At 38.8% G+C, this 27,980-nt stretch overlaps 2 protein-coding genes across 4 annotated transcripts in view; one reads left to right on the forward strand and one right to left on the reverse strand.

Moving 5' to 3' along the window:
* Window positions 1-12,127, forward strand: part of LOC129753869 (actin nucleation-promoting factor WASL) — a 54,329-nt gene extending 42,202 nt beyond the window's left edge. For all 3 annotated transcript variants that reach the window (XM_055749721.1, XM_055749725.1, XM_055749731.1), the window contains exon 10: window positions 10,401-12,127. In XM_055749721.1, the coding sequence (XP_055605696.1) occupies window positions 10,401-10,688 (288 nt within the window). In that variant the 3' untranslated portion in view covers window positions 10,689-12,127. The remainder of the gene's footprint in view (window positions 1-10,400) is intronic.
* A 709-nt stretch (window positions 12,128-12,836) lies between these two features.
* LOC129757324 (DDB1- and CUL4-associated factor 10 homolog) overlaps window positions 12,837-27,980 on the reverse strand; it is a 70,671-nt gene continuing 55,527 nt past the window's right edge. The window contains exons 5-6 of the mRNA XM_055754515.1: window positions 14,210-14,269; window positions 12,837-14,141 (exon numbers count right to left, since the gene is read on the reverse strand). Of these exons, the coding sequence (XP_055610490.1) occupies window positions 13,326-14,141; window positions 14,210-14,269 (876 nt within the window). The 3' untranslated portion in view covers window positions 12,837-13,325. The remainder of the gene's footprint in view (window positions 14,142-14,209; window positions 14,270-27,980) is intronic.

Genomic DNA, 27,980 nt, shown 5'->3' on the forward strand with positions numbered 1-27,980 from the left:
CAGTACTTCTCGATGGGGTGGAGCTCTGGAGTGTTGGGAGAGTTGAACATTTTCGGCACGAAATTGACCTTATGGTCCGCATACCACTTCAGCACGTCCTGAGTAGTGGCATGAGGCCAAATCCGGCCAGAAGATGTTGAGGTACAACTTAATGGCACGGGTTTTGGCGGACTTGTTTTGCTTCTCGTCGCAATTAGGGGCCTTTTGTACCTTGAACGTTCGAAGCCCAACCCAGTTTTGGCCTTCTGGAAAAATTTCGAGATGGTATTTGGCGGTACCCAAATCCTTCATCCGAAATCGATCACACAGGAACCTCTTCAAGTGCCCGATCTTCGTTGGTAAAGATTAGAAAATCGTCGACGTATATCGTGCAAAAAAAGCATCTTTCCTTTCGTGGCCTGATAGTAGAGACAAGTATCTACTTTCGATTGAGTCAATCCCAATTCTTGTGACGCCTGGTCCAGCTGGTTGTTCCAGACCCTACTGGACTGATTGAGACCATACATCGCCTTGCGGGGTCTGCAAATTTTCCTTGGATTGCCGCCGAAATCTTCAGGTTGCTGCATAGCACCTCGTCCTTCAGCTCGCCTTGCAAAAATGCCGTAACAGCATCTATTTGCTTGATTTGCAGATCGTGTTTCACCACCATTGCCATCATGAATCGGATCGTGGAATACCGCACGACTGGAGCGTATACCTCGTCAAAATCGATGTCTAGCCGCTGAGAGCACATCTTAACGACCAACCGTGCTTTGTACTGCTCGACCTCTCCGCTGGCTTTGAACACCCATTTGTTTTTTTATCGACTTCTGCCCTTTCGGTTTATCCATTTTGTTGAGAATCTTGCAGTCGTCTTTTGTGAAAACAACCGCTCCGAAGATTTTGCTTCACCTTGACATCTTGCAATATTTTTTCTCCTTACGAAGTCGGACCTCAGGGCTTGACCGGATGCTTCAAGTCCCATCACCTTTGGGGCGTAATATTTTGGCAACCCCATCAGCAGAATTGACGCCAACCATTTCATTTCCGACAGTTTGTGATTTGTCGAAATTATTGCATCAACGTAGGCTTCAGTGTTTGGAAATTTTTCCAGCCTTGACGATACGAGTTGTTGTAGCAACCCAATCCTTCTATAGATACAGTCGTCTTGAAAAGCCGTCTTCAATTTTTTCCCATGCTTCCTGTGCGCTTCTCGCATCCATGACTAAACTGAAGTTGGTCTTCTCCGACTCAGACAGATCGTTAATAACGCCCTCATGTCCGTCTCATCGTTTGCGATTTCACCTTCCATGGGCATCTCCGCGTTCCAGCAACAATCCCGGATCAGGCTCATTTTCATGGAGAAAGCCCACGATACTTAGTTGTCTCTGCCTTTCAACTTCCCGATGACCAAGGTAACACCTCCACCGCCACCGGATCGAACCACTCGCTGCTCACCATGATGGGATCCAGCGCTTCTACTGTCGGGAATCTAACCATTTTCTCTTGGTCCTCCAGAATCCTGACCTTGAATCCTGAGTTGAATAGTAATTAGGAACTAAATTTATTTTCACCAAAGTTGAAGTTTACGATTGCCTAGTTTTATCTTCAGCATATCTGGATTACTTCGACTCCAACAAATTCTTTTTGTGTTTTTGCTTTCTCGACACTGTAAATTAGAAGACGTGTTGTTAGCTTTAAAGCCTAATCCAAAGAGACCCGCTCTTTGGCTTCGGCTGGTTTATTTACGCATCGTAGATCATCACCTTCGTGCGTCGTGTACTAAATCAGACACGTTATCTTTTCAATACACGATTATAATTCTTTAGACACTACAATTCTTGCCTCTTTAAAAGCTTTGTATTACTAATATTAACGTTTTGGAAATTTCATTATATAATTCAAATAGGCTAACTTATAGTTAAAGAAAAGTAATTAAAAAAAATCAATACACTATCATCTCCAATAAATAAACTCTCCGGTTTCAGAAGGCTTCTTCCTGCGTTTTGAGCGCCTAAGTTCTTTTATCTCAGTAGCCATTGCCGCCGAGTCGTCGTACTTCCTTTTTCGAGCCTTCTTTTCCACCGGGCGAACATCCACCATTTGGTCCTCTTCGTCGGGAAAACCGAGAAATTCTTCCTCCGATTCGTCCACCGAGATTTGTTGTCCATTGTGTTCAGGAGAACCGTGTGTTTTTGTGATGACAGTGTTAGGCTGGTGCATCCTAGCACCCTTCGGCACCCTCAGCTGATCCCGGTGTGCCAACACTAGCCCTTTTCCAGACCATATCTGGAAAGTATATAAAGAAATACGTTTTACGAAACTGACTTTAACCCATCTAGCTGGATTATGTGGATTGTGGTTTTGAAACCATATTTCGTCTCCTTCAACTAGATCGTCAATAGGATCGTTTTTCTTGACATAGTATCTTTCTTTGTAATATTCCTTGTAATTATTAGCCTGCGGATCAGTATTGGTAATGGAATGCTTCTTTGGGTTTATCAAATCTAATAATGTTTTAGGTTTGAAATTAAACATCTTTTCAGATGGACAAAAACCATCACTTGTCAATGTATTTCTATAATTAATTAAAAATAAATTAATTTGGTCTTCTAAATCATAGTGTGAAAATTCAGGATCCAATAAATATTTTTTTAAAACATCCTTAGTGGTTCTGACTAGCCTTTCGGCCTGGCCGTTACTATTTGGGTGATATGGAGGACTTTTCATTACCTTGATACCTTGCCTTTCTAAAAATTCGGTAAAATTATGTGAATTAAAAGGTGGTCCTCCATCCGAAACTATAATATCTGGTAACCCGAATCTAGAAAAAATTTCAATTAATTTTTTAAGGACTTTTGGTGTATCCGTCCCTTTTTTCATCCAGCTGATTTCCAACCATTTCGTGAAACTATCTACAGTTAGCAAAAATGTGTGATGCGAAAAATAAAAAAAATCAATGTGAATCCTGCTGAAAGGTCTTGAAGCAGGGGACCACTTTGTTATAACTTTTTGTTTTGGTATTGGTAATCTGCTTGCACACGTATCACAATCATTTATGAACCTCTCAATGTCAGCATTTATTCCAAACCAGAATACGGATCGCCTTGCCAATTGCTTCATCTTCACTATTCCGGAATGATTGGCATGTAAAAGTTTTAAAACCTTTCTTTGCATTTGTTGTGGAATTACCACTTTGTCCTGATAGAGTAAACATCCATCAACTAATTCCAAATCACGTTGGTTCGCATAAATATTCATAAGATTTTTATCAATTCTTTCAGGCCATCCTTTTTGCAAATATGCTAAGATAGTTTGTAAAAAAATATCTTCCTGTGTAGCTTTAGCAATTTGGATATAATCAAGAGGAAAATCGTCAGAAAAATTTATGCTTCTAATAAACTCGTAGTCAATTTCCTTAGGAACATATTCTTCTAGTGGAAAACGTGAACAGAAATCCGCATTACCCATTTTTGAAGAAGGTCTGTACTGAATATCGAAGTCATATATTGATAATTCCAACACAAAACGCTGAAGTCTGGTTACAAAGATTGAATTTTTTCCTTCTTTTCCAAAAATTCCAACCAAAGGTTTATGGTCCGTGAAAATCTGAAACTTTTTCCCATATAAATATTTGTGAAATTTTTTTACAGTGCTTACCAAAGCTAAAGCCTCTAAATGCAAGATAGGGTAGCGTTTCTGAGCATCATTTAATGAAAAAGATGCGAAATTAATGGGTTTTTCAACACCATCAATAAAATGTGCCATAACTCCCCCCAATCCATATCCTGATGCATCAGATACAATAACGATCGGTTTGTTTGGGTCATAAAATTCTAAAAATTTAGCTTTGATCAAAGATTTTTTTGAATTTTCAAAAGCTTCCGTGCATTTATCGTCCCACACAAATTTAACATTGGATTTGAGTAAATTGTATAAATAATATAACTTTGAAGACAAATGGGGTATGAATTTGTTATAATAGTTTATCAAACCTAGGAACGATTTGAGTTCTGTTATGTTTTTTGGAGTTTTTGCATTTTGAATTGTAGCAATTTTATCAGGACAAGGTTTAAGTCCCATTTCACTTATAATGTGACCAAGATAGGGCAATTCTGAGACAAAAAATTTACACTTTTCCCAGTTAACTTTTATATTAGCTTTAGAAAGCTTGTCCAAAACCAAGAAAAGCTTATTTTTACATTCTTCCATACTTTTTCCGGCAATTAAAACATCATCCAAATAGGCATGAACATTTTCTATTCCTTCCAAAATACGGTCCATTATTTGCTGAAAAATAGACGCTGAAGAGGAAGCCCCTTGGGGTAATCTGTTATAAGTATAAAGTCCTTTAATAGTGTTGATAACCATGAATTGTCTAGACTTTTTGGATAAGGATAATTGTGTATAAGCGCCTTCTAAGTCTAAAGCGCAAAACACTTTGCAACCCGCTAGCTTAGCAAAAAGATCTTGAGCGATTGGGAGTGGGTAAGTATTTGCAATTATAACTTTATTGATTGAAACTTTACAATCAATTACCAGTCTAATATTGTTATCTTTCTTTATGACTATAACAATTGGTGATGCCCATTCACTCGTTTTTATTGGAGTAATAACTTTTTCTTTTTCTAACTTATCAAGATAATCAATGACCTGATCTCTTAGTCTATAAGGCACTTCATACGCCTTTTTGAAAATTGGGTCATTTGTTTTTAAAACCAAATCAGCTTCAAAACCTAGTATAGGTGTAGAGAAATCTTTTTTAAAAACGTTAGAATAAGTCTTCTTCACCTCAGCAATAATAGTTTCGGGTGATTGATCTAATATTTTGTTTAGCTCGGAAAACGATGAAAAGTATTTACGCCAATCAGCAAAAAAAATGTCCAACCAATCCCGACCCAGTAAAGGTGTAAACTTGTGTTCACTTTGTAGAATGATTAATTTTAATTTAGCTTCTAAACCTTTAAAATTTACCAAAACTTTAACTTCACCAGCAATTTTCAATTTTGAACCATTAACAACAAGTAATGTCTTGTCACATTTTTTTAGTTTTTTGCTGAAAAATGAAGAATATTGATAAAGCCCCATAACTGTCACGGATGAACCACAATCCACTTCCATTTGAAAGGTTTGGTTCTCTATAGTAACGTTCACAACACATGGATCAGAAATATTAAAAATAGTAGAAAGATGCATGCAACTCATTTCACCTGAATCCGAATCTGTCTCCGAATCCGAATCCTTGGTCCGTACTTTTTGCATCAATTCTGAAAGATATTTTTCGCAGCTGTTCATTTTTCCAGACCCAAGTAACAATTTAAGTTTTATTCCAACCTTAACAGTTCGCTTAAGACTATTTCCTAAAGCTACTTTATAAGCCAAAGCGCATTCTACGCTATTAGCACAACTACTTTAAAGTTAACATATGGCCAAAAGGGACCATTTTGTTAACGTTTTTAAAGCTAATTCTATACGCTATTATAAAACATCCAACAGAATAGTTTTATTCGACCTTATAGACATAGCTTTAAGAAACCTTTCAGAGCCCTCTTCAGACTATCCACAGCTCTTTTAAAACTTCGTCGTGGAATCTGATAGGAATTTTACTGTGGGATCTGTGATATCTGATAGGAATTTTACTGTGGCAGCTGTGGAATCTAATAGAAATTTTACTGTGGGAGCTTTATGTTCCGTTTTTTCTCGTTTTAATCACTTACTCCCCCAAGCATTTGATGATAGGTAAAGATTCCATTTAAAATATTTTAAAAATATTCTCATTCTCATTTTCAATATATCTAAGCAAGAAACTTCCTGCAACCTCAGATTTCTGGTGAAGTATATACGAAATAGCATCAAAACTTAAGCGCGCCTCAAAGAAAATCAAGGTTGACCATATTTTAAGCATTTTTTAAATAAAAAAATTATAATTAAAGGAAAATAGAAATTGGCTCAAATGATGCAATTTTTGTTTTACATTGAAATTCATCACCTATACAACAAATAGTACCGTCAACATTGTCAAATTGATGAAAATGTCTAGTTTTTAGTATTAAAGTATTATTTACAGCAACATGGCGTCAGTAATTTCGATTCAATTTCACAATCAACATGGCGCTCAGTAAATTAATATTGAAAATCTTAAGGCAGTTGTAAAACAGTGTTAAGATGGTTTTATGACGGTTAGAAAAATGTGGTAATAAAACAATTTCAATAAACAGTTTTTAAATGGTTTTAAGAGACCTGGAATCACAGCTTCGTTTGACGTTTCTCTAAATGGAATACACGCTCATGATGGATTGATCCATTTTTGAGAAAGAGAAGTTTTTCGCAATAAATGAAAACATTTCGATTTGTTGCTTGGCAAAAGGCATTCATGCAACTTTTTGTTTTGTTTCCTTTTGACTATGAGGATGGTCAATCATCTTTAAATAACAAATAGGTATTGCTATCAAATAATCTCAAACTATTTTGGAATAGAACATTTTCTGTCGTCAAAACCCTGGCCTCAAAGCTTCGGATGTTTTGCTTACTATTACCAGAACTGCCTTACGCTTTAAATAAATCGTTATTTTCAATGATCGGCCAATGCTAGTGGTCTTCATTCTGAATACACCATCTGAAACTTGTTGAGGCTGATTTAGAATGAGCATTTTCGCTTGTGATGAAACTCAATTTCTCCGTCTTTGCTGAGTTGAAGTTGAGTCCGGTTTCTGCAGTCTTCCAGAAATTTTTAAGGACGGTTTATCTGAAAATAATTTGGTTAGTTCTGGATTGGATCAACTTCGCATTGAGAGACAGAGATGGATAAATTAAACAAGTAATTTAATAGGCGTACTTGTTAATGAATTTTCTAATACATTTATTCTTATCGAATCACAAAAACCGTTTATTCACAGTGGGCTTTTATTCGAACCCTGAGAATTGAGCGAATAATGATGTGGACTGATTTGCGGTTGTTTTGAAATTTGAATGCGGATACAACAAAGTTGTTTTTATTTTTAAGATTAATTTAGCTGTGTTAATTTATATCATTTTGATAGCACGTTTTTCTCAATTTTGAGTGATAATCCTTTCAAAACAGGTTATGCTTTCTCAAAAAGAGGTAAAAAAGTTTAAGCGTGTATACGTTCTTCTCGATTGTCAAATCATCTGTCACTTAGTTTTATCATGCCTACATCCAATGTTCCAATAAATCAGTTTTTCAACTTGGCTTGAACGCTAGTTTTAAAAGCGCATTGAGCGCATTATTAAAACCTTTACCAAAGCTCTAATAAAAACAGGAAAGTATGTGTTTTATTGAACCTTTAGCAATACTTTTGCAACTTTTTTACAACACTCTTAAGATAGTGTTTTATTCAAGTTTTAGCAAAACTTTCAGGGCTCTTTTAAAACACACGATAAATGAAGCATTTCCAATGTTACAATAAAACCGTTTTAAAAATGGGATGCCATCGAAAAGTCTTCATAAAACAATATTAAAACTCAAAAAAGCCAATTGGCTTGATCTGTGTTACTTGGGAGAATCAACAAAATTTACCGCCTCCCTTCGCATGTTCTTCATTTTGAAACATTTCCGCACCGGGTGTCCTTTCACACCACAAAAATCGCAAATGATTGTCGAATAGTTTGGCTTCTTCTTCTTGTTCTTGTTAGAACCGAAACCTCCTCTGGACTTGCTATAATTGTGGTCCTCAGCTTGATGACGCCTGTAATGTTCTCGGTTGTACGGTTTATAACCTAAACGCTCCTTAATCGGTCGCCTAACTGCACCCACTTGAGCGTAGTTATTAGAAACAGCAGGTGCCATCAAGGCCATACTATTTGCTGCCATTTCCCAGGTGAGAATAATATTCTCTGCCTTCTCAACAGTTAGATCCGGTTCGTTTAACAACCTTATTTTTAAATTCTCGTCCCTGACTCCACCCACCATACGGTCCAACATAAGCTCATTATCGCTTAAGTTGCAAAAAGAGGCTTGCATCTTAAGCGACAGGAGAAAATCCTCAAGAGACTCTCCCGGTTGTTGCACCCTGTGGGTAAATTGATAGCGTTGAACCCGGAGCGATGGAACCTTGTCGTACCTAGTTTTTAGTTTTCCTACCAATTCCTCGTAAGAGGCATTTTCTAAAGTTCCATTGGGAAACAAAAGTTTCAGCTGGGTGAACACCGCTTGGCCACTCAAGGTTATTAGGTGGGCCTTTCTATTCTCACCATGAATATTATTGACCATAAAAAAATAGCCAAGGCGTTCCACCCAATCTGAGAAAGAAGTTCCCTTTCTGTAGGGCTCCATGGTGGCCATGAAAGTTTGTGTAGCCATGGATTTGCTTTTCTTTCAATTTAAATTTCAAATAACGCGATAATTATATTACCACAGCCAAAATGGCCAACGCTCACCAACACGATATTTAAATGTCGAAAACCGACTAATAAACCGGAAATGGTAAAAAAAATTAAAATGGTCGCTTACCAGAACTTCTTATCTACCTTCAGCGAGAATCGTCGCCGAGGATTACCGCAATTCCAAAGCCGGGACAATTTCAGCGAGAATCGTCGCCGAAAATATCGCAACTGTTGAGCTAGAATGAACAAAAGGATGGTATTAGAATTCAATAAAATCAAAATACAGTTGGTTTAAATTGAATTAAACCACAGTTAAAACCACAAGAAATCAAAGAGAAGAAACAATTATGATCACAATATAAGAACACAAAATATTTCTCTATTTTTGAATCCTCGTTAACAAATTGAATGTTTATACAACTGATTTGAAAAAAATGATTAAATTGTCTAAAAAGTCCTTTGATTATTCTATTACTTGTTGCAGAACACTATCGGTACCTTTACCTTTGTATCCTTTCTTTAAAAAATTTAATTTTCATAACAAAAAAAAAAACTTAGAAAAATATTTCAATTGCCAACAATAGGTACCTTTACCCTTTGTTATTTCTTCAAGCAAAATGGAAATGGACTTACAAAAGGAATGCAAACAATTATGTTCGCTTCCCAAAATGGCTTACCACAATAGCCTTTTCTCTAGAAAACAATGATATAATACTCACGATTGTACGATTAGGTATTTTCCGGGGTTCAAACTAAACTTCCGTTGTGTCCCGACCTTTGCCAACGGACCGATCGCTGTCGCCAAAAAGCGTATGCGATTAGGAAGTACAACTGAACTAAAAAAAAAAACCAAACAAATTAATGGTCTACCGGCCACTTAAACTCCTGCCCTTGCCTGTGTCCTAGTTGACCGATACACTGGTTCCTCCGGTCCTTTAACCGGTATTACTCGTTCCACTTAGCACGACACTTCACAATTTTATCCTCGCCGCCAACTTTTGTGTTTTTGCTTTCTCGACACTGTAAATTAGAAGACGTGTTGTTAGCTTTAAAGCCTAATCCAAAGAGACCCGCTCTTTGGCTTCGGCTGGTTTATTTACGCATCGTAGATCATCACCTTCGTGCGTCGTGTACTAAATCAGACACGTTATCTTTTCAATACACGATTATAATTCTTTAGACACTACATTCTAAGTTCCTACCCATTTTGGTATCTTAGGGCACCAAGAAACAGATCAACTAGTTAGGAATCTCAATGCCTGTTGATTTGACCTGAATTTTTCTGTCGAGTATCGAGGACTAAGCAGCTCAATGACTGAGAAAGAACTGCTATTGTTTCCACTGGAGAACAGCAGAGGGAGTACGAATCACCAAAACATATTAATCTTGAGTAAGCACGAGTTAAATTCTTACACAGGTCTCTGACTGAACGAAAAAAAATATTTCAAAGGGATAAAATATTATTCAAAACGATGACTATCGGTTGTGCAGGTTTGAAAAAGAAGCTGCTGAGCATCTGTTATGCAACTGCTGTTCTCTTAATCGAAGAGTGCGAATACTTGGGGCCAAAACAATAAGCGCACATGACATATGGTTGCACAGTCCTAAGAAGGTTACATCGTACATCTTCGATATCATATCCGAATTAGACAAATACTTAATCAGCATTCAACTGCCGGTCCAACCAGGTAAACCTGATATCACAAAGTAACGCGGCTAACTGACACAATAGATCAACTACTGGTAACAGTGAATTCTCTTCTAGAAGGAAAAAAAACAACCTGAATTACCGAATTGCTCCTCCTAGATCTTAATCCAAGTTTTTTTTTGTCGAGAGCGTATACTGTCGTGACGTCCTCAATGATTTGATTTGGAAGTGATATTTCGACTACTCCAGCGTTCAAAGTTTTTAAATACAATTGTTATGAAGTATGTAATATAAAGGAAGTATTCTATTCATATTTAACTGTAACCCCCATAGAGAAATTGTCTGTTGATGAACTCGACTGAAGTGACCAATGATCGCGATTGAATAACTTAATACCGAACTCTTTTCCTTCCCATCCCAATCCCATCAGAAAGTGGACCACAGTGCTCTGAGTACCGGCAGCGAAGGCGGCGGCGATCCACGTGGCGATCTTATGTCCGAGATTCGGAAAGGGTACGAGCTGAGAAATGTGGCCGATCGGGAACTGCCCTCATCGCTCACCGATCGAAACAGTGGCAGCGGCGGTGAGGTGGGCGGAACCGATGCCCTCGCCGATGCACTGCGCCGGGCTCTGGCCCAGAGAGGGCGGGTGATCCGATCCTCGGACGAGGACGACAGCGATTCCAACTCGGCCAACGACGAGGATTGGGACGATTAAGCAGCGGAGGAGAAAGGTGGGCGGATAAGGAGAATCAGCGGTGCCAAATCGAAAACGAAACGAAAAAAAGTATAGTGTGAATAACCGGACGATGTGTGGTTTGAAACAATGGGGTTACCTTGAAGGAGATAATCTTTGAAAAAAAAAAACGATAGTCACAGCAGCACACCCACACGTCGAATTTGCATGTGCCGGGAAAAAAATTAGGAAAAAGTATTTTAATTTGTGACCAGAGCAAAGGGAAAGAAACGTTTGTTGTCTATTGAGTAGTAAAGGTTTTCAAACCTAACTATCCCTGCCTCTATTAACATTTGTTTTAGTTGATATTGACATAATTTTTCTATTCAAAACTTTCGTTCTCCTAATCACAAAGTATTCAATACGATGCCTTTAATCGATAATATGTATTTATGTAGTCCAAGCTCATGATAAGATGTAATAGAACTATTTTAGTTACGAATATTATGATAAAGTAATAACGAATTAACAAGAAAAAAAACTACACAATCAGAATCAAACGCGCTCAAATCAATAGTGTTAATGTTTAAATTCACAGTTTACCCTACGGAAACAATAGCTTCGAAATTATGAGGTGAGAAATAGTCAACAGGTTTTTTTCTTTTTATCGAAACGCCGCAGTTGACGAAGGAAAACTTGACTAAAGCTTTGAAAACCTATCCTACATATCCATTTTTTCACCTAAGGAATACTATTTTCTTTCTTTCTCCCTTCGTCGATTGCGAAGTGATCAAAAGAGTGGATGAAGTCGAGAAGATCTAAGTTTGTAGCACATTACAATCGACCCGATCGTAGCGAAACCAAAAATCAATCATCCATCAAATCCATCTATTGTCAATAGAAGGAAGAATTTGAATCAACTCTGTTAGATCGAAACAGTTTATCCAACTAAATACTTCTTCCAAAAGTTAGCATCACCGATTTCTTTTAGCAAGTCTTTAATGGAGTAATTAATAACAGTAAAAAAAGCCCTGCAGCCTGTTATTTATTGTATGTTTTTCACTACAGTTTTTCTCTTATACCGGCAACCTTATTTCTTTAACACAGTTAGTTTCTATTAAAAAATAATTTGAGGAAAAACAATTGTACATATATGATTAAATTCGGCTGAGTTCGATTGTCGAAAAATCTTTAATAAAAATAACAAAAGCTGAAAGCAGCGCTCCCAAATTTGACACAAGACAATTACTTAGGACGGTAGATAAGATTCTGTTGTGTTGTGTCGGTGGTGTTAATATATCAGAGATTGTTTTATCTTCCTAATCTACCGTTAGTTTTAGTACCTACCTATGTTATCGGAACTATTTTTGTTGATTGTCATAACTTATACCTACGCCTATCCTACTTATCCTAACACGAAAGTCAATAATGCCTATCGAAAGACATAGAATAAAAACCGAAACCAGGTTCCGTAAAACAAATTTCGAGGTATCTTTTCTAGTAAATCCGAAACGAAAGAAATATCCCTGAACACTTAGAAATAGAACAAATTTTTTTCCTTATGGTTCGTTGTGGTACCTTGTGGTTCATTCTTCGCCTTCACACTTCGTTCTTATGCACGAGATGGTTCTTAACACTCGTCGGTCAAATACTCCAAGTGTGCCGCCGAGGTTCTCCTCGAGCAATATCCACGGTATTTTTGACAGATTTAAATTCTGCCGGTCATTACTCTCACTTAGCGACTTGCATAATTTGAGACCTAGTTCGAAAGATATAAAATACTTACGTATGTGTATCACGGATGACCAGAAATCGAGGGAATTGATCATTCTCGCGTGAGCTTTCATTACGTCGTATGTGTAGAGTCCAGTTCAAACATTTCCCGATTTGGAAACGTTTTTTCTTCTATCAAATACTCAGCTTCTAATTTCCACGTTTTCACTCCTAAAACTGTCAAATCACTTCCTTGCTCTTTTCCAATGCCGTCCTTGATTTTACATCAACTTATATTTGTTATTGATGTAGACAATCACAACACTTATCATCGAGGGGCGATCCTACAGTATGAAACATCTTAAGAATTCACAGAAAACTGCTGCAAAAGTTATCAAAACAACTTGAAAATTTAACGCATGTCAGTGTTAACGAACAAAAGAGGAATTTCTTTCGAAACAAAGCCATAAGCCATGGTTCACAATCGACTTGCTGTTTGTTGTTATTATTACATCGTTAAATGATTACATCGTGATGAATTTGTTTTCACATCAAATTTTTATAATTTTGCCTCCCTCTCACGCCAGAACGCGGGTCGAACGGATTCACGTTTACCGTCTACTAGTAAAACTGATGATTGAGCAAGTGGTACGTACAAGTCAAACATAAGCCGTTGGGCGTAGGAGGTAAAGTTTGATAGTGGAATCCTTTAGTCCGAGTGATAGGAGAATACTCGCCCCAAAGTTAGCTCTAGTACACGATTTTCGGCACGCTGTTGAGTTTAGTTTAAGTTTTACATGTTGTTGTCTCAAACATCATAATTGTTCCATCGAAATAAGTACAACTCCTCACGGATGGTTGGTTGGTTGGTTTATTTGTTCGGATACAGGCCGAAGTGTCTTACCTCGCGAAAACATTCATTCAGTCATTCATTCGTACTCGTTAATCATTCGTCTCGCATCCACCTTACAGCACCGGTTGGTGCCAAACTATTTTACCACGCAAACAACCGGACACCAGCAGCGGGAACTTGGGACTGAACTTACTACTAACGACCACATCCGAGTGGCAATGCTTAGTCTTGATTTCGTAGAGGGGCTTCGGTTGGATTGGGCCCTGCTGATCCACAGGGCCACCTCCGCTGCGATCCGTTATGAACGGTAGTTCGTTGCAGCGCTCGTTGAACGCTAACAGTCTAATGCCGCAACCGTGCGGGGAGCAGATGATCCGCCCGTCGGCCGAGAAACACGGTTCCTTGATGAACCCTTTGCCCTTGTTCGGTTCCTCGATGTAGTACAACATCCGGTTCACGTTGACCGTTATTGTTTGCTGAAACCGCTGTTGATGTTCGGCCGGACTAAGAGGAACCAATCCGCTGGTAATACCGTACACGTTGGTCATGTTCAACGATCGGGTATTCTCGGCCCGGAGGTTCCTGTTTCGCAGCGACACTTCTGCCGCCCAAATGTCCGAATTAGGGGTAGGAAATTCTGCATTGATGACTCCAGCTGCGGCTGCCGGAGGTGCGCCGAGACGATTCGGTTCCGGCACCGTTGGTTCGCCGACAGCCGCGTTGACGAGGGCCGCTGCAGCAGCAGCTGCCGCTGAACCTCCACCCTCAGCAGCACCACCACCCCCGCCGCCACCTCCACCTTCGCCGGCTGTTGAAGAATCCTGATTGCGGTGCTCGGACCCGTTGTTGCCGTTGCCATCCTCGTCACTGTCACTGTCCATTTCTTCGTCTTCCGTCGTAAGCTCCTGGATGTCGTGCACGCAGCTCCACTAGAGGGTTGGAAACAGAGTTTAAATATGTGCTAAAACAGATAGTATGTCATAGCTTCTGAGTTTACCTCTGAGCTTTCGTCATAGCTCATGTTCCTACTGAGTGCGCACCACCCCTGGGGATGAATCTGAAAAGGGAAGAAGGACAAAAATTAAACATTTTATGAACCAAACCCTGGTTAAATCGAGCGGTAATTACTACCGAAACTCTGGTATTAATTACCGTTAACTTTTGGCAAAACTTCTAAATTAATAAAAAAGGTAAAATTTACCAAGATAGCAAAGTGAATGCTCGTGAAAGCCAAAAAGGTAACTTCTAAAAACTCTTGGAGGTGAAAATCACCTCACAGCGAGGTGAAGTTTACCTGAATCGATTAGGAAAAAATGTACAGTTCACCGGGAAAAGGGTGAATTTAAAAAAAGTAAATCTTACCGCGTAACGAGGTGAAGTTCATCCGAATTGAGCTGAATAAAAAGGTACAATTCACCTAGGAAAAAGGTTAATTCAAAAAAGGTCTGTTGTGTTGTGAGCCTATTTGGTTGAATGATTCAATCAAAGCAATCGAAAGATTCCTTATAATTAAACCACGGTAACTGGAAAGTTCATATACCGAGCGTTTTCGATCAATCGAATCTTTCGATTGCTTTGATTCAGTCATAAAAGGTAAAACTTATCTTATAGCGAGGTAAAGTTGACCTGGATTGAGCTAAACAAAACGGTACAATTCATCTCGAAAAATGGTAACTGTTTGTCGACCCCGTTTATTGAGGCTAAACTGTTTTGTCATTCAGGAACAAGTTTTGCTTCGTGCCCAATATGTGAAAATCGGAACAGAACGGTAAATGTTTTCTTACAATTTTAGTTGTGCTGGTTCTCGTCATAATACTTTGTTTTTGTTACAGATTGGCCGGCAGAGCTTCAAAGTGTTTTCCACGTCATTTCGGAACGTCCCCCAGATATAGGGCCCTATTACATAAGACGAATCACGAGTCATTTTACTCGAGTGAGTCATTTTGGTATTACAGAAGTTGAGTCGAGTCGAATTTCAGTCGAGTAGCTCGACTGAGTCGACTGCTTGAAAATTCGTGACTCAGCTGTCAAGATTTACCAAACCAAGTTTGCTTTGATCCGATTTTTTAATTCGATCAGTTTAACTCGACTACCGTAATTCGTCATTTCGCTCGACTCGACAGTGACTGGAGTCGAGTCGAGTTACTCGACTCGTTTTATGTAAAAGGGCCCATAATTCCGGAAAAGCCGGACCTGACCCGATAAATCGAAGGAAAAGGACATGGATGTTAACGCAATGCAGGAGGATTCAGCAGCCATGCTGGTTCGGAAGAGTTGAAATACCAGAAATTATTACCGGCATTCCAATTCTGAAAATATAAGCACAAGAGAAGAATACAGTAAGTAATTTCATGGTTATTATTTTAAATTGTTCTCTTCTTTACACACGTTTAAAGTTCGACTTGTTCGTCCTTGAGTTTAACCACTCGCCGCAGACGGTCGAGGAACGCATCGTATGAGGCCCGCAGGTGTTTTAGTGGTATTTTAGAGCAGACTTAGAGCAGACTTCGACCTCCAACACACTCCAAACAGCGAAGTCCATAGGGTTCAGGTCTGGCGAACTCGCCGGCCACTCGGAGCTCGTAATGAACCCTGGAAAATGTTACGCAATCCAAAGTTGAGTTTTCTTCGCTTTGTGAGCCGGCGCCGAGTCCAATCCCTGGAACCAAAATGTCGAGGTGCCCACGGTTTGACGACATTCCGTAGAACTAGTTCCCGATATGTAATTTGGTTGATTCCTTCAGGGACAAAAACCAGCGGAGTACGACCATCACGGATGATTCCGGCCCAAACCATCACCGATGCTGGTTTCTGCCGCCGGGTGGCCGTCAGCAAGTCGGCATGGCTTCGTGATCTGTCTGGCAATCAAACTCTGTCGTTCTGCTTATTCACGAACTGCTGTACGGTGAAGACTTTCTCGTCGGTAAACACGATATTCTTCAACCTTCCTCCGCGGCTCTCTTCAGCAACGCCTTCGCTTTTTTTACCTGTTCTTGTTTCTGCTTCACCGTAAGGTCTTGAACCTTTTGGATATTGTAGGGCTTGGTCTGAAGTTTATCTTTCAGTATCTGACAGAGACTTCGATCCGATATGTTGAGATCCTCTGCCAATTTAGTGGCACTACGACGAGGATTTCTCTCAAGACACTTCTTGACGATCTTCGCCTGCTATGGTGTCACCACAGTAGGTCTACGTCCCCCACCATACCGTTTTTTGGCGGTGTCCAGGTATCTTTTAACTGTATGGTATACAAAACTTCTGCACACACTTATATCGGACAGCTCACGAGCTATGTCCTTCTACCGTTTGCCAGCTAGGAACAAGGCAACCGGAGCGCTACGTTTCTGTTCGAGATCCATTTTTCCGGAGCACACCTGATTACAAAAGTTACACTTACATCCAAGCTAAGACTTAATGTAAACAAAGCGACGAGGGGTCGTTCAATACTGTTTGGATTTGATTAGATCCAACCGCAAACTCTGGAATTTCATTTCCGAATGTTCTCGCTTTACCTTACACCGGTCGTGGCACTAGGCCGCACGAGGCACACCATTTGCATCCTTCTCCTCCGTCAACTTCCGGTGCTACAGCTGGGATTCCAGCGACTGACGCGACGTCCATCTCGCAGCTGCCAAAAAAATTGCATAAATCACGCCATAACATTTACCAGACGTCAACACGCGAGACGATCTGCGATGCCAGGTAAATGTTTAACGTTTTGTAGTCAGGAGACAATGTATGGCCGTTCCCAAAAGCTTTCCAAAGGCCTCCTAACTAATCTAAACTTTCGAAATTCAAATTTAGCCAAAAATAATAACAATACCAAAAATACACAATAAATAAGGAAATGGATTTCTAATATTATTTTCTTACTCATAATTGTCACACAAACACAAAAAATAATAAATTTTACTGATAAATCGGAACTTTCAAAACAAATCACAATGAAAGTTGCCATGGTTTGGAGAACATGTGCAACTTTAACACAAAATGCACTTAAAATTCATTTACATAAGCATTATAATAGCATATTACAGTAAACGATCTACTCGGCCAACGAACAAATTTATGCGTTATTCCAAAGTAAACTTAGAGTTGAAACGCGCGTTCCTGAATGAATTCTTAAAATCCGTAAAAAATACTATACTATTTATTCACGCTCAAATCCTCTCATCCGTTCGTCGACCGACAGTCGAAGAAAGTTGGTTCTGAGGCATTCTGAAGTAGGGACATGCGTCAAATGTTTTACGGCGATAAAACCAGCTGATTATTATCAGGCTCGGGTGCTTCTGTAGGCACACGTTTTTGTTGAGGGTTTTGTGAGCCCTATATAAGTACCTGCCAGGGGATAATCACTTTTAAAAAGTATCGTTTGATGAGCTAAGCTGTTACGGGATCACACAGTAGCTTCCATAGAGGATTCAAACCAAAGAAAAGCAATGTGGCTTTCCGGAATTCTGATTTTGTTCACCTTGTTCAGCCAGAAAGTTTATGCGGAAACCGTTTTCGAACAAACACGTCATGAAGAACGCATCGTTGGAGGATTCCCGGCTTCGATTGAAAATACTAAACACCAGGTGGAATTAATGAATTTGTAAATCAAGAAATGAGAGCTAATCGTTTATTCTATCAATATCAGGTTTCGATTCGCCTCAAGAACAGAGATTCTGAATTCGGCAAAGGACACAATTGCGGCGGAAGTCTCATTGATGCTCAGACGGTGCTGACAGCTGCTCATTGCCTCTTCGATCGGTATGGAAAACAGTACAATGCAACTACTTTAAAAGTGGTAGCCGGAACTCTCAACCGAACCGAAATAACCTCCAACACTGTCGTAAGGAATGTTAGCCAGGCAATTCCTTACAAGTGCTACGATCCTGATGCTGTGAGGGACGATATTGCCCTGTTGATTGTGAGTGTTTGTAATGGATAAAGAATATTTATAAGGAACTTAAAATTATCCTACTTTAGCTTGAGACGCCAATCGACATTGCCGGCCATCCAACGATAAGCGCTATTCATTTGACGAATTCAACTCCCGCCGTTAATACTTCATGTCAGATTAGCGGTTGGGGAGATAGAAGATACGTAAGTAAAATTAGAGTTGCTTCACCATGATCACACCTTCTAATTGTTTAGATTTTTTTGAGCAGAATGATCATAGACCGAAGCCAGAGCTTTTGCAAGCTGCAAACGTTTCCGTGATGTCGTTGGAATTCTGCAATGGAACAAACTCGTACAATGGCAAACTTTTGGATGGAATGTTGTGCGCTGGATTCCGGGCAGGCGGTGTGGACTCCTGTCAAGGTGACTCCGGAGGACCACTGGTCTGTGATGGAGAACTGGCTGGCGTCGTATCATGGGGGAGAAAATGTGCTCTACCACGATATCCGGGCATCTACGCCGATGTGACAAGCTACCGGAACTGGATTGATTCCCGCGGAAATAATAACAACGTCGTATGCCCTGGAGATACAACTGACGCTCCGAATAGCAATAGCACTACCGTAGTCCCGCCAAGTTCTAGCTCTGAACCTGACGAGTCATCTTTTTCTGATGCTCCCACAGCTACAACTCCTGCCGATAAAGCGCAGATCAGGTTCAACAACCTAAAAGTAACTATAGACTAACATCTTAACGTTACTTGTGAAAGTTATAACTTATTGATTATTAAAAAGATAATAAAAACAACTGAATTAAGTTAATAAATTACTTTTTCAAGTTTAATTAGTATAAAATTCAAGAAAAATATTCAGTAAGGCTTTCGCTTTTCCAAATCCGAATTGCCGGGCCTTACGCTTAACCCCTGCCATTAGATTTTGTACAGCCACCTTGTCCACCTTCTTCGCCGCAGAAAGCCAGTTTGCCTTGAACTGCTGCTTGTCCTTTTTTTTTGGTCTTCTTTAAGTTCCGCTTGACAATAGCCCAGTATTTCTCAATTGGACGGAGCTCTGGCGTGTTGGGAGGGTTTTTGTCCTTGAAAACCACCTGCACGTTGTTGGCGGCGTACCACTCCATGGCCTTTTTACGGTAATGGCAAGATGCCAAATCCGGCCAAAACAGTACGGAACAACCGTGTTTCTTCAGGAAAGGCAGCAGACGTTTATTCAAACAATCTTTCACGTAAATTTCTTGTTTGACAGTCCCGGAAGCTATGAAAATGCTGCTTTTCAAGCCACAGGTAATGATGGCTTGCCAAACCAGATATTTCTTCGCGAACTTTGACAGTTTCATGTGCTTGAAAATATCTGCTACCTTTCCCCTTCCTTTTGCCGTATAAAACTCCTGTCCCGGAAGCTGCTTGTAGTCAGCTTTGACGTAGGTTTCGTCGTCCATTACCACGCAGTCAAACTTCGTCAGCATCGTCGTGTACAGCCTCCGGGATCGCGCTTTGGCCGTCGTATTTTGTTTATCATCGCGATTTGGAGTCACTACCTTCTCGTAAGTCGATAGTCCGGCTCGTTTTTTGGCTCGATGCACGGTTGTAGACGATACACCCAGCCTATTTGCGGCATCTCGGAGAGAGAGGTTAGGGTTTCGCTTGAAACTACCGGCAATTCTCTTTGTCGTCTTAGCGGCTTCCGGTTTTCGATTTCCCCCCGATCCAGACTTCCTGGCTGCCGACAAACGTTCCTCAAACACTTTAATTACATTTGTAATGGTTGATTTGGCAACTTTTAGCGATTTTGCCAGCTTTGCGTGCGAGTAGCTCGAAATTTCGCGATGCGCGAAATACTACACACACACACCTTCAAAATGAGGGGTGTTCATGATTTTTAAATGCAAAATTGAAAGAAATACGTCAAGTTGATATTGACCAAATTTTGACCGTATCACCCTTTATGTCAGATTCAATGCGGGGCGTCTAAAAGTTGAAATGGATAAAGCTTAGTTCTTTTAGAAATGGGACAGTTTCGAATGCCTGTATCTCAAAAACCATTCGTTTGAACGAAATACTTTCTATGAAGAAAAAGAAGGCAATGTTATGATCTTTCATGAAAAAATTTGAAAAAAAATATTTACCGTTTTTTGTTAAAGAAATTTCTACTTTATTCTTGGTATCTCCCATTGGCCGGCGCACACTTTTTTCAGTCATGGTATTGATCAGTTTCTCCAACTTATACTTCTTAAAATCTATATTTTAGGTGGCTTCACCTTCCTTCTTCAATTTCTGATACTTTTTGGTCCAATACTTCCCTGGAAACTGGAAACTGGAAGCATTCTAGTGGATACAGTTGTTTCGAAATGAACAAATTTGATTATTTTTGACCACATTTTTAAACGTTTTTTTTTTCGGTACCGGTTTTACAGCTTAAGAGCTTTGGAACTATCAAAAAATGGTTGTTTGAGGTTGGATTTCAATGAGTCATCATTAGGCAACACTTTCAGCTTATCGGAGAAAATTGTTTTGGACATTTCAGCGATCTACCCTTAGTTTTTCGTTTATTGAAAATTAAAAATGCTGGTATGAGACTTGCATTCCTTGATGATCCTTAACCGTTGTTGCCGATCATCTGCTTCACTCCAATGCTTGATTTGAACTTTGTGGACATTATTGACAGTGTTTGCATACTTATCCACCACAAAAACTCAGTAATTCTTTGAATAATCAACGGTTTTGTCAGCTATCAATTTGACAATGACGTATTTTCAAGGAAACTGTGCAAAATTATTTTTTTCTTTTTCTCTCGCATCGTACATATCTCAAAAACGCGTAAATTTTAAATTTTGAAAAAAATAGGTCGAATAGTACTTTTTACAGGCAACAAAATGCTGTTAAAATTTTTAATATCCAATAACTAGTTAACGAGCTATTAGCAAATGAAAGTGTCCCATTTCTAAAAGAACTAAGCTTTACATTGAAGTCGAAGATATTAAAATAACCTTTTTACGTTATAATTTTGCAGAACGAAAAGGGTCGTTGCTGCCACATCGCGTGCTTCTTGGTTCCAGAGAGAGCCAATTCCTATTGCGCAGGGATCTTTCTAAAGTATAAATATTGCAGCGAGAGAGTAACCAGGAGCAGTCAATTTCGTTCCGAAGAATCTTTGCCACGAACAACGATTGACCGATGGAACGGCGATCCGACAGCGTATGAATGAAGACCAAGCAGGGCACATCGCTGTGCGTATGGCGGTAAATTTAATGGATTCTCCCTAGGTAGCTTACGAAGAGCATAAGGCACGAACCGACGTTGAATTGCTTCAAAACGCGCTGTCCATGCAGCTTCAAAAGGCCACCATACGAGATTCTCGGATTCCAGTATTGATCGCACCAGACAGCAATACAGAGCTCGCAAGCAGACCGGATCTGTGAGTTCTTTGCTCAAACGTATGATAAATCCCAGCATTCGGTTTGCCTTCTCGAGTACCACAGAGTAATGAAATGACGCTTAAAAGTCATACGATTGTCCAACAAAACGTCAAGGTCCTTAATCTCCTCAACACGATGCAACTGCTCGCCCAGAATATTGTAATGCTGCATGAAAGGATTTTTCACGTCCAAACGTGATAGATAATACAGCACTTCGCAAGGCTCAAAACAAGTATATTATTAGCACACCAGATCACAACTGGGTTCAAGAAGCTTTGCAATTCATAAAAATCAGCTTGGTTGTTTATGACTAAAAATATTTTCAGTTCAGGTCATCCGCGAGGAGAAGAACTCCACATCCAATGAGCAACAAATTAATGTCGTTACAGAATAGTTAAACCAGTGGTTTTTAAAGTGGTCCCTACCGCCCCCTTGGGGGCATTGAGAGCTTCCAGGGGGGCAGTGAGCTAAATTTTAAAATTTTAGCGGCGTTGGAAGGACTCAGGGGGGCGATGAGGTCGTAATTCACATTTTCACAAATCACGAAACAACGTTGATTTGAAATAACAAACGAGTAGGATCGATGCAAAACAATGAAATCACGTTACAGAACTTAACATCAGGTTCAAGACTTAAATATCTTTTATTTCACAGAGCTGCAAGCTAATTTTTGTTCCAGAATCCTAATATTTTCTCCTAAAAATGTATCTAAATAAAAGATTTTTTTAAATTGTCACATATTTTGTATTTTTGCATGTTGATCTTGTTTTGTAAGATTATTTTGGATAATACTGAAAAAGATTAATTTTTGATGGCAATGCTTGATGATCTTCAAAATGTATTGCCTCAAAAAATTAGCTTAACCCTTCGTTTCATAAAGTAACAAATTTGCAACAATAAATGTATAAAAAAGTGAAAAATTGTATTTTATTTTAATTTTTTTTCGTGATGTATTCATCATTTTCAACTGTTTGATATAATTTTTAGGCGAAAATAAAAAAATCATGAAATGAAGGGTTAACAGAAAAAACCTTCGAAAAATCTGTGTAAAAAGGCGTGATCTGTGATTTAGTGATAGATTTGTTGGAAAGAGAATATGAAAGAATTTTTTGAATTAAGTGTTTTTAAGGTTAAGTTCTTATTAGTTCATCATTATTTCAATCTATTCAAAAAATCTATTGTGCCATTCGCCATGAATAGACTTTTAACCTATTCGGTTAACACTAACATTGCCGGAGTTCAGTTGTAAGAATCTTATTTAAATTTAAAGACCCTTGAATGCTGCCTAACTTTGAACAAGACTCAAATTCAGATTACGCGACTGAAAAAAGTTTGAAAACCACTGATTTAAATAATAAAGGACCCAAATTGCTGCCTTGGGGTACCCCAGACTTTGGAATAAAGTCAGAAGATTCAGCAGAGCTAATTTTAACAGCTAATCGACTATCCAGTATCCGTTAGGTAGCTTCTGATCCATGCACACAATTGTTCAGAAAACACTAATCGATGCAATTTTTCCAGGAGAATATCGTGTTTACAGAATCAGATGCCGCAGTAATATCGGTATATATCGCGTCAATTTGTTTTCCGCCATCCATGTTTGATAGACGGAAGGATGTTAATACCATTAGGTTTGAAGTTACCGAGCGTTTAGGAAAAAATCCATGCTGATTCTCAGAGATCCAGTTCCGGCAAGCCGAAAACATAACATCGTAGACGATCCTCGCAAATACTTTCCAACAGGCAGCTAGCAATGTGACACCTCGGTAGTTAAGAACATTTTGATTGTCTCCTCATAAGCGATTTTTTCCAGCTTAAGAGATTTTACCAGCAAAGTGCGACACTTTTCAATACGCATACCGATATTCAAATTAATGATAGCTTCTAAAACCATTTCCTCGCTAAAGCCCGGTTTACAGTTCTTGTGAACTCGGACGCGAACGTGAACGTGAAATCACCACAGTGAAAAAATATTCCGCAGTGAAATGTCAAATCGGCAACAAGTTTGTTCAATGACAGACCGAAATTGGTTTCGATCGGTAAATGATAGGTCATACAACCAATGTTTTGATCGATACTAGTCGAACCGGTTTTCAAATTTAAATTCAAATTTCTTAAGAAATATATAAAGAACCAAAAATAAAACCTATTCTTCTTCAAGCCATATTCATCTTTGAAAACGATTGATTTAAAAAAAAATAATCCAAAAGTCTTTATCCGTGAATACAATGAATTTAAATTTGAATTATGAATTTTGGGTACTCTCAAAAAGTATTTATCAATCAAAGAGTTGTTTCTTCTGAAAAACTTTTTGAAAAAACGTTATGAATAACTTATGCAAAATAGCCAATTTTTTTGTTCTTGATTAAAAATTTGCTAAAAAAAGGTTATTAAAATTACTTTTTAATTAAATGAAACAATCGAGAAGTTTTTATGAAATTAAAATGCATCGGTTTACTTTTGCTCATGATTTTGCTGCTCTTCAGTTCTTTTTAAAAAGATTATTTTTGAAAAATTTCAAGAGGTTTCCAATTATTTCCATGCCTTTTCTGAAGCGCACATTTGAAAAAAAAATTATCTAATGCGACTTATTTCAAACCCGTTGTATTTTTAAGCCTTTCATTGCCTTTTAATGTGCCTGCATTTTAAAAACTAATTTTAATGGAGCAAAAAAAATTTCCGTCATCGGTGAAATTTTTTTCAGAATGCACATTGCCATTCGGACGTGAAAATGAACGCGGAATTTATATTCATTTCCATTTTCACGTTCGCTCAGTGCGTTTACACTTCGAGCGGAAGGTTCCGCAGTGAAAATCGTGAGAATTGAAATAAAACCAATGTTAAAGGATTTTGGACAAGGAATCAGTTCAAAAATAATGATTCAACCATTCCGCATCTATTCCACCTAGTTTCGCAGCCATGAAATGTAACACAGTCGAGTTTTTGAAGAATATAAGTATTTTCATTTTCACGTTCGAAAGAACTGTAAGTAAATGCACCTTAACAGAAAAAACATGCAGATCCAGTACATCGTGTTACGGCGGCGTTTAATTGATCGGCAGTTGGCGATCCCACTGAAAAGACACTGGCAAAATGCGTCGCGAAAAGGTAACATTTTTCAGCAGGTGACGTGGCCATACGGTTAATTAATTTGAGAATAGCTGGAAGCCCGGACTCCTTCCGTTTGGAGTTCACAAATTTCCAAATCTTTTTCTGGATGGCGACGAAGCTCACTCTGTGTACGATCAACATAACTGCGATACCACAGTCGATTATATATTCGGTATTGTTTAGTAGCAGCGGTCAATTTTATTTTTACAAATGGGCATCTGGAGATTCAAAACTTCGAACGTGTCTGTTTCAACCGTCACAAGTGAGCATTTGTCCATGTTTACAGTTCTCGTGAAAATAAACGTGAATTTTTTTTTGCCAATAACTCAAAAACGTGACACATTTAGCGTGTTTAACATGGTGGAATCGATTGGGAATAGTTGAAAGTTGATATTCTAGCCGAAGACGTTCTTTGAAACCTTCTACAACAGTTTTTTTTTAGGGTTACCCCGGTTTTCACCGCGAATTACATTATGCCGATATACCGTGACCGGCCCTAATTCTGCGCAGTTCCAAACTCTGCGCATTTTCATATTCAAACAGAAATATTTCAAGATGTGATGAACAAAATATCCATGAAACCAGCTGAAACTCTTCAGTTACTGTTTATCTTCAAAATGCTTCCGATTATTTTGTAATCTGATGAATTTTTCGCGAGAAATGACAAAAATCAAAATAAATGTAGGAAGCAAACGTTGAAAAATGGCCGCCGTTAGCAGTCCAGCTAAGTGTTAGGAAAACAAAAAGATCAAATGAAACAGTGTTAAACAGAATTTTCACATTGGAAATGCCTCTACGGGGAAGATAAAGTCATTCTGAACATGACTGCTTAAAAAATTTGAGAAAAAAAATGTTTTTTCAAATCAAAACAATGATTTTACCAATGCGCAGAATTTGACACCATTTGTTTACTTATGTTTCTAATGCGCAGAATGAAAAGCACCGGAATGAACTGATGTTAAAGCTGCAAGGAATTGAATGCAGGGAGTTAGGAGACTTTCAATTTCAGTTTTCTAATAAGTTTTATGAAGATTGTGTATCTGTAAAGTTGTTGGGAGTTTCACTTTATCTTTTGTTGACAAAAAAAAAGAAAATCTTGATTTGCGTTCTCTATCGTGTTCGCGTGTCAATCGTTCAGTCCCAACTGTACAGACTGTTCCGACGTATAGAAGCAGTTCAGGCAAGCCACAAAATCGCCCCAGCTGGGGGAACTACGCGAAGCTTCTCTCGGTTCACCCGCTCACTCCCACTCGTTGACTAACTGATACTGAATGATATTAAACCAAATGAAGTAGCGCGTAGTTCCCCCAGCTGGGGCGATTTTGTGGCCCGCCGGAACTTCTTCTATTTGTCGGAATAGTGTGCATTGCACACCAACGAAACAAGTTAATTTGACCAGATCCGGCGAAGAACGTGATCGGTCAACAAATATTGGGTAAGCGAGCTGCAGGAAAAAGCATCTGCAAGTAACATATAGCAAGTGTAAGAAAAAGTGAAAGAAAGTGTCACAAAAGGTTCAAAGATCCAAGGCCTGAATTGGCCCTTTTTCATAATTTGCAATAGTTTACTAAGCGTAAAGCATGTTTTTAAGACTTTTTAATTAAATTCAATGTTTGTCTTACAAGTACGGAATGGTATATTGGTTTTATTTGGGTGCGCAGAATATGGGACATATGCGCAGAATTAGGAACAAATAGAAAATAGTGCGCAGAATAAGGGCCACTTGCATTTTATCCAAATGTTGTAAATAATCCACATTTTTGCTCCAAAATTGAGCTCTAATTATTTTTGCCGTTAAATTTGTTAGTTAACCCAACTGTACATGAAATTTTGAGGAAATTCATTGAAAGGTAAATTTTTTATAACTTAAAACATTTGAAAAATCCTTAACTGCGCAGAATTAGAGCCGTTCACGGTACATTCAATAAATTAAGTTCCAGTTGATGAGTCCAGAGTTGGAGAAGCTGAAGCTCTGCAAAGCAAACCACCAAAAAACCACCCCCACCGGCGCTTCACAGTGGTCCAATAGGTATCTAGCGCCTTTGTCTTTCATTTTAGCTGTAAAGTGCCTTCAGAATATTCTCTCCTTCAAACATGCTTCATAACTTGAAAGCATAAAGAATTATTCAAAATCAATTCCAACGTTATTGTTTCAAGAGATAGAGCTTTATTTTTCCTACTAAGTTGTAGAATAAGCGAAACTATGAAACTTTGTTGAAAACATCAAAACACTATTTTTGTTCACAGCAAAGTTAGTCGATTGGCTCCCAGAAAATATATTTTTGACCAAAATTTTTTTTTTCGAGATAACATCAGATCTCGACGTTTCCTGTACAGCCATAAAAAAAAATTTGATTTTCCGAATTTACTTTGGTCCTCTTTTGGTGATTTTTGAAATATTAAAGTCGATGTCGGACCCCATCTTCATCTCAACATTTTTACATGTAAGTTCAAAATACATAGTTGAAAGTTAGTGCACAAGCTAAAAGCAAAAATCCCCATCCAACAGTTTTCCCACGAAAAAGGCCAATGACTGACAACCTCCCCGAATTGGGTACTAAACGGAGCGGAGAGTGACAAAAGCATCAAACGGTCGTTTTTTTTGGAATTGCGCGTTTCGTTTATCGCTGATTTGCTTTGCTATGAGGTTTACCGGTAGATGGTAAGACCTTGACTCACAAAATGACCACGCTACTACTGGCGTTGCGCTAAGCTTGTTGTTGTTGTTTGATGTTAACAATAGTTGACGGAATTGGAGATCGTCAAACGTGTCGAATCTACTTAGGCTTAGAAATACCGTCAAGAGGCAAAGGTTCGTTGAACCCAACCGAGCACGGTAAGTGCCAATGAACTATCTTATTTTTGTTTGGGCCCACTGGATCAGCCAATTAATAATCAATTTTAAAATTTAAAAACAAATCTTCTATGTTCTACATTATTTCTCTAGATTTTCGATTGATCCAAATCGGACTTTCAAATTCACATCGATCAAGCAATACCATACATAACCCGTAACCATCGGAATGCGGCTAAGATCTGATGGCTTTGTGAACATTATAAATGCTTACGCTGTTCCAGGAACCGGTGTAAGTTGATGGCACATAAAACTTGAAGGTGGTCGACCATTATCTTGCGCCAAATGTAAAATTTACGATTACAATTTTAAGAACTTTGATTCGCGTTGTGGTTGAGGAAATTTCAGATTATAGTGCAAATTACACCGCTGCGCAAACACCGTGTGCCCTACCTGATATTGCTGCCTGTAGCCTGAGCCATTCAAATGCTCCAACCAACTTTTACGCATGGATTACACACCTTTCTAAAGTGCAAACCGCAGATAGAAG

Source organism: Uranotaenia lowii, chromosome 1 (genome assembly GCF_029784155.1).
Source record: "Uranotaenia lowii strain MFRU-FL chromosome 1, ASM2978415v1, whole genome shotgun sequence".
Taxonomy (NCBI): domain Eukaryota; kingdom Metazoa; phylum Arthropoda; class Insecta; order Diptera; family Culicidae; genus Uranotaenia; species Uranotaenia lowii.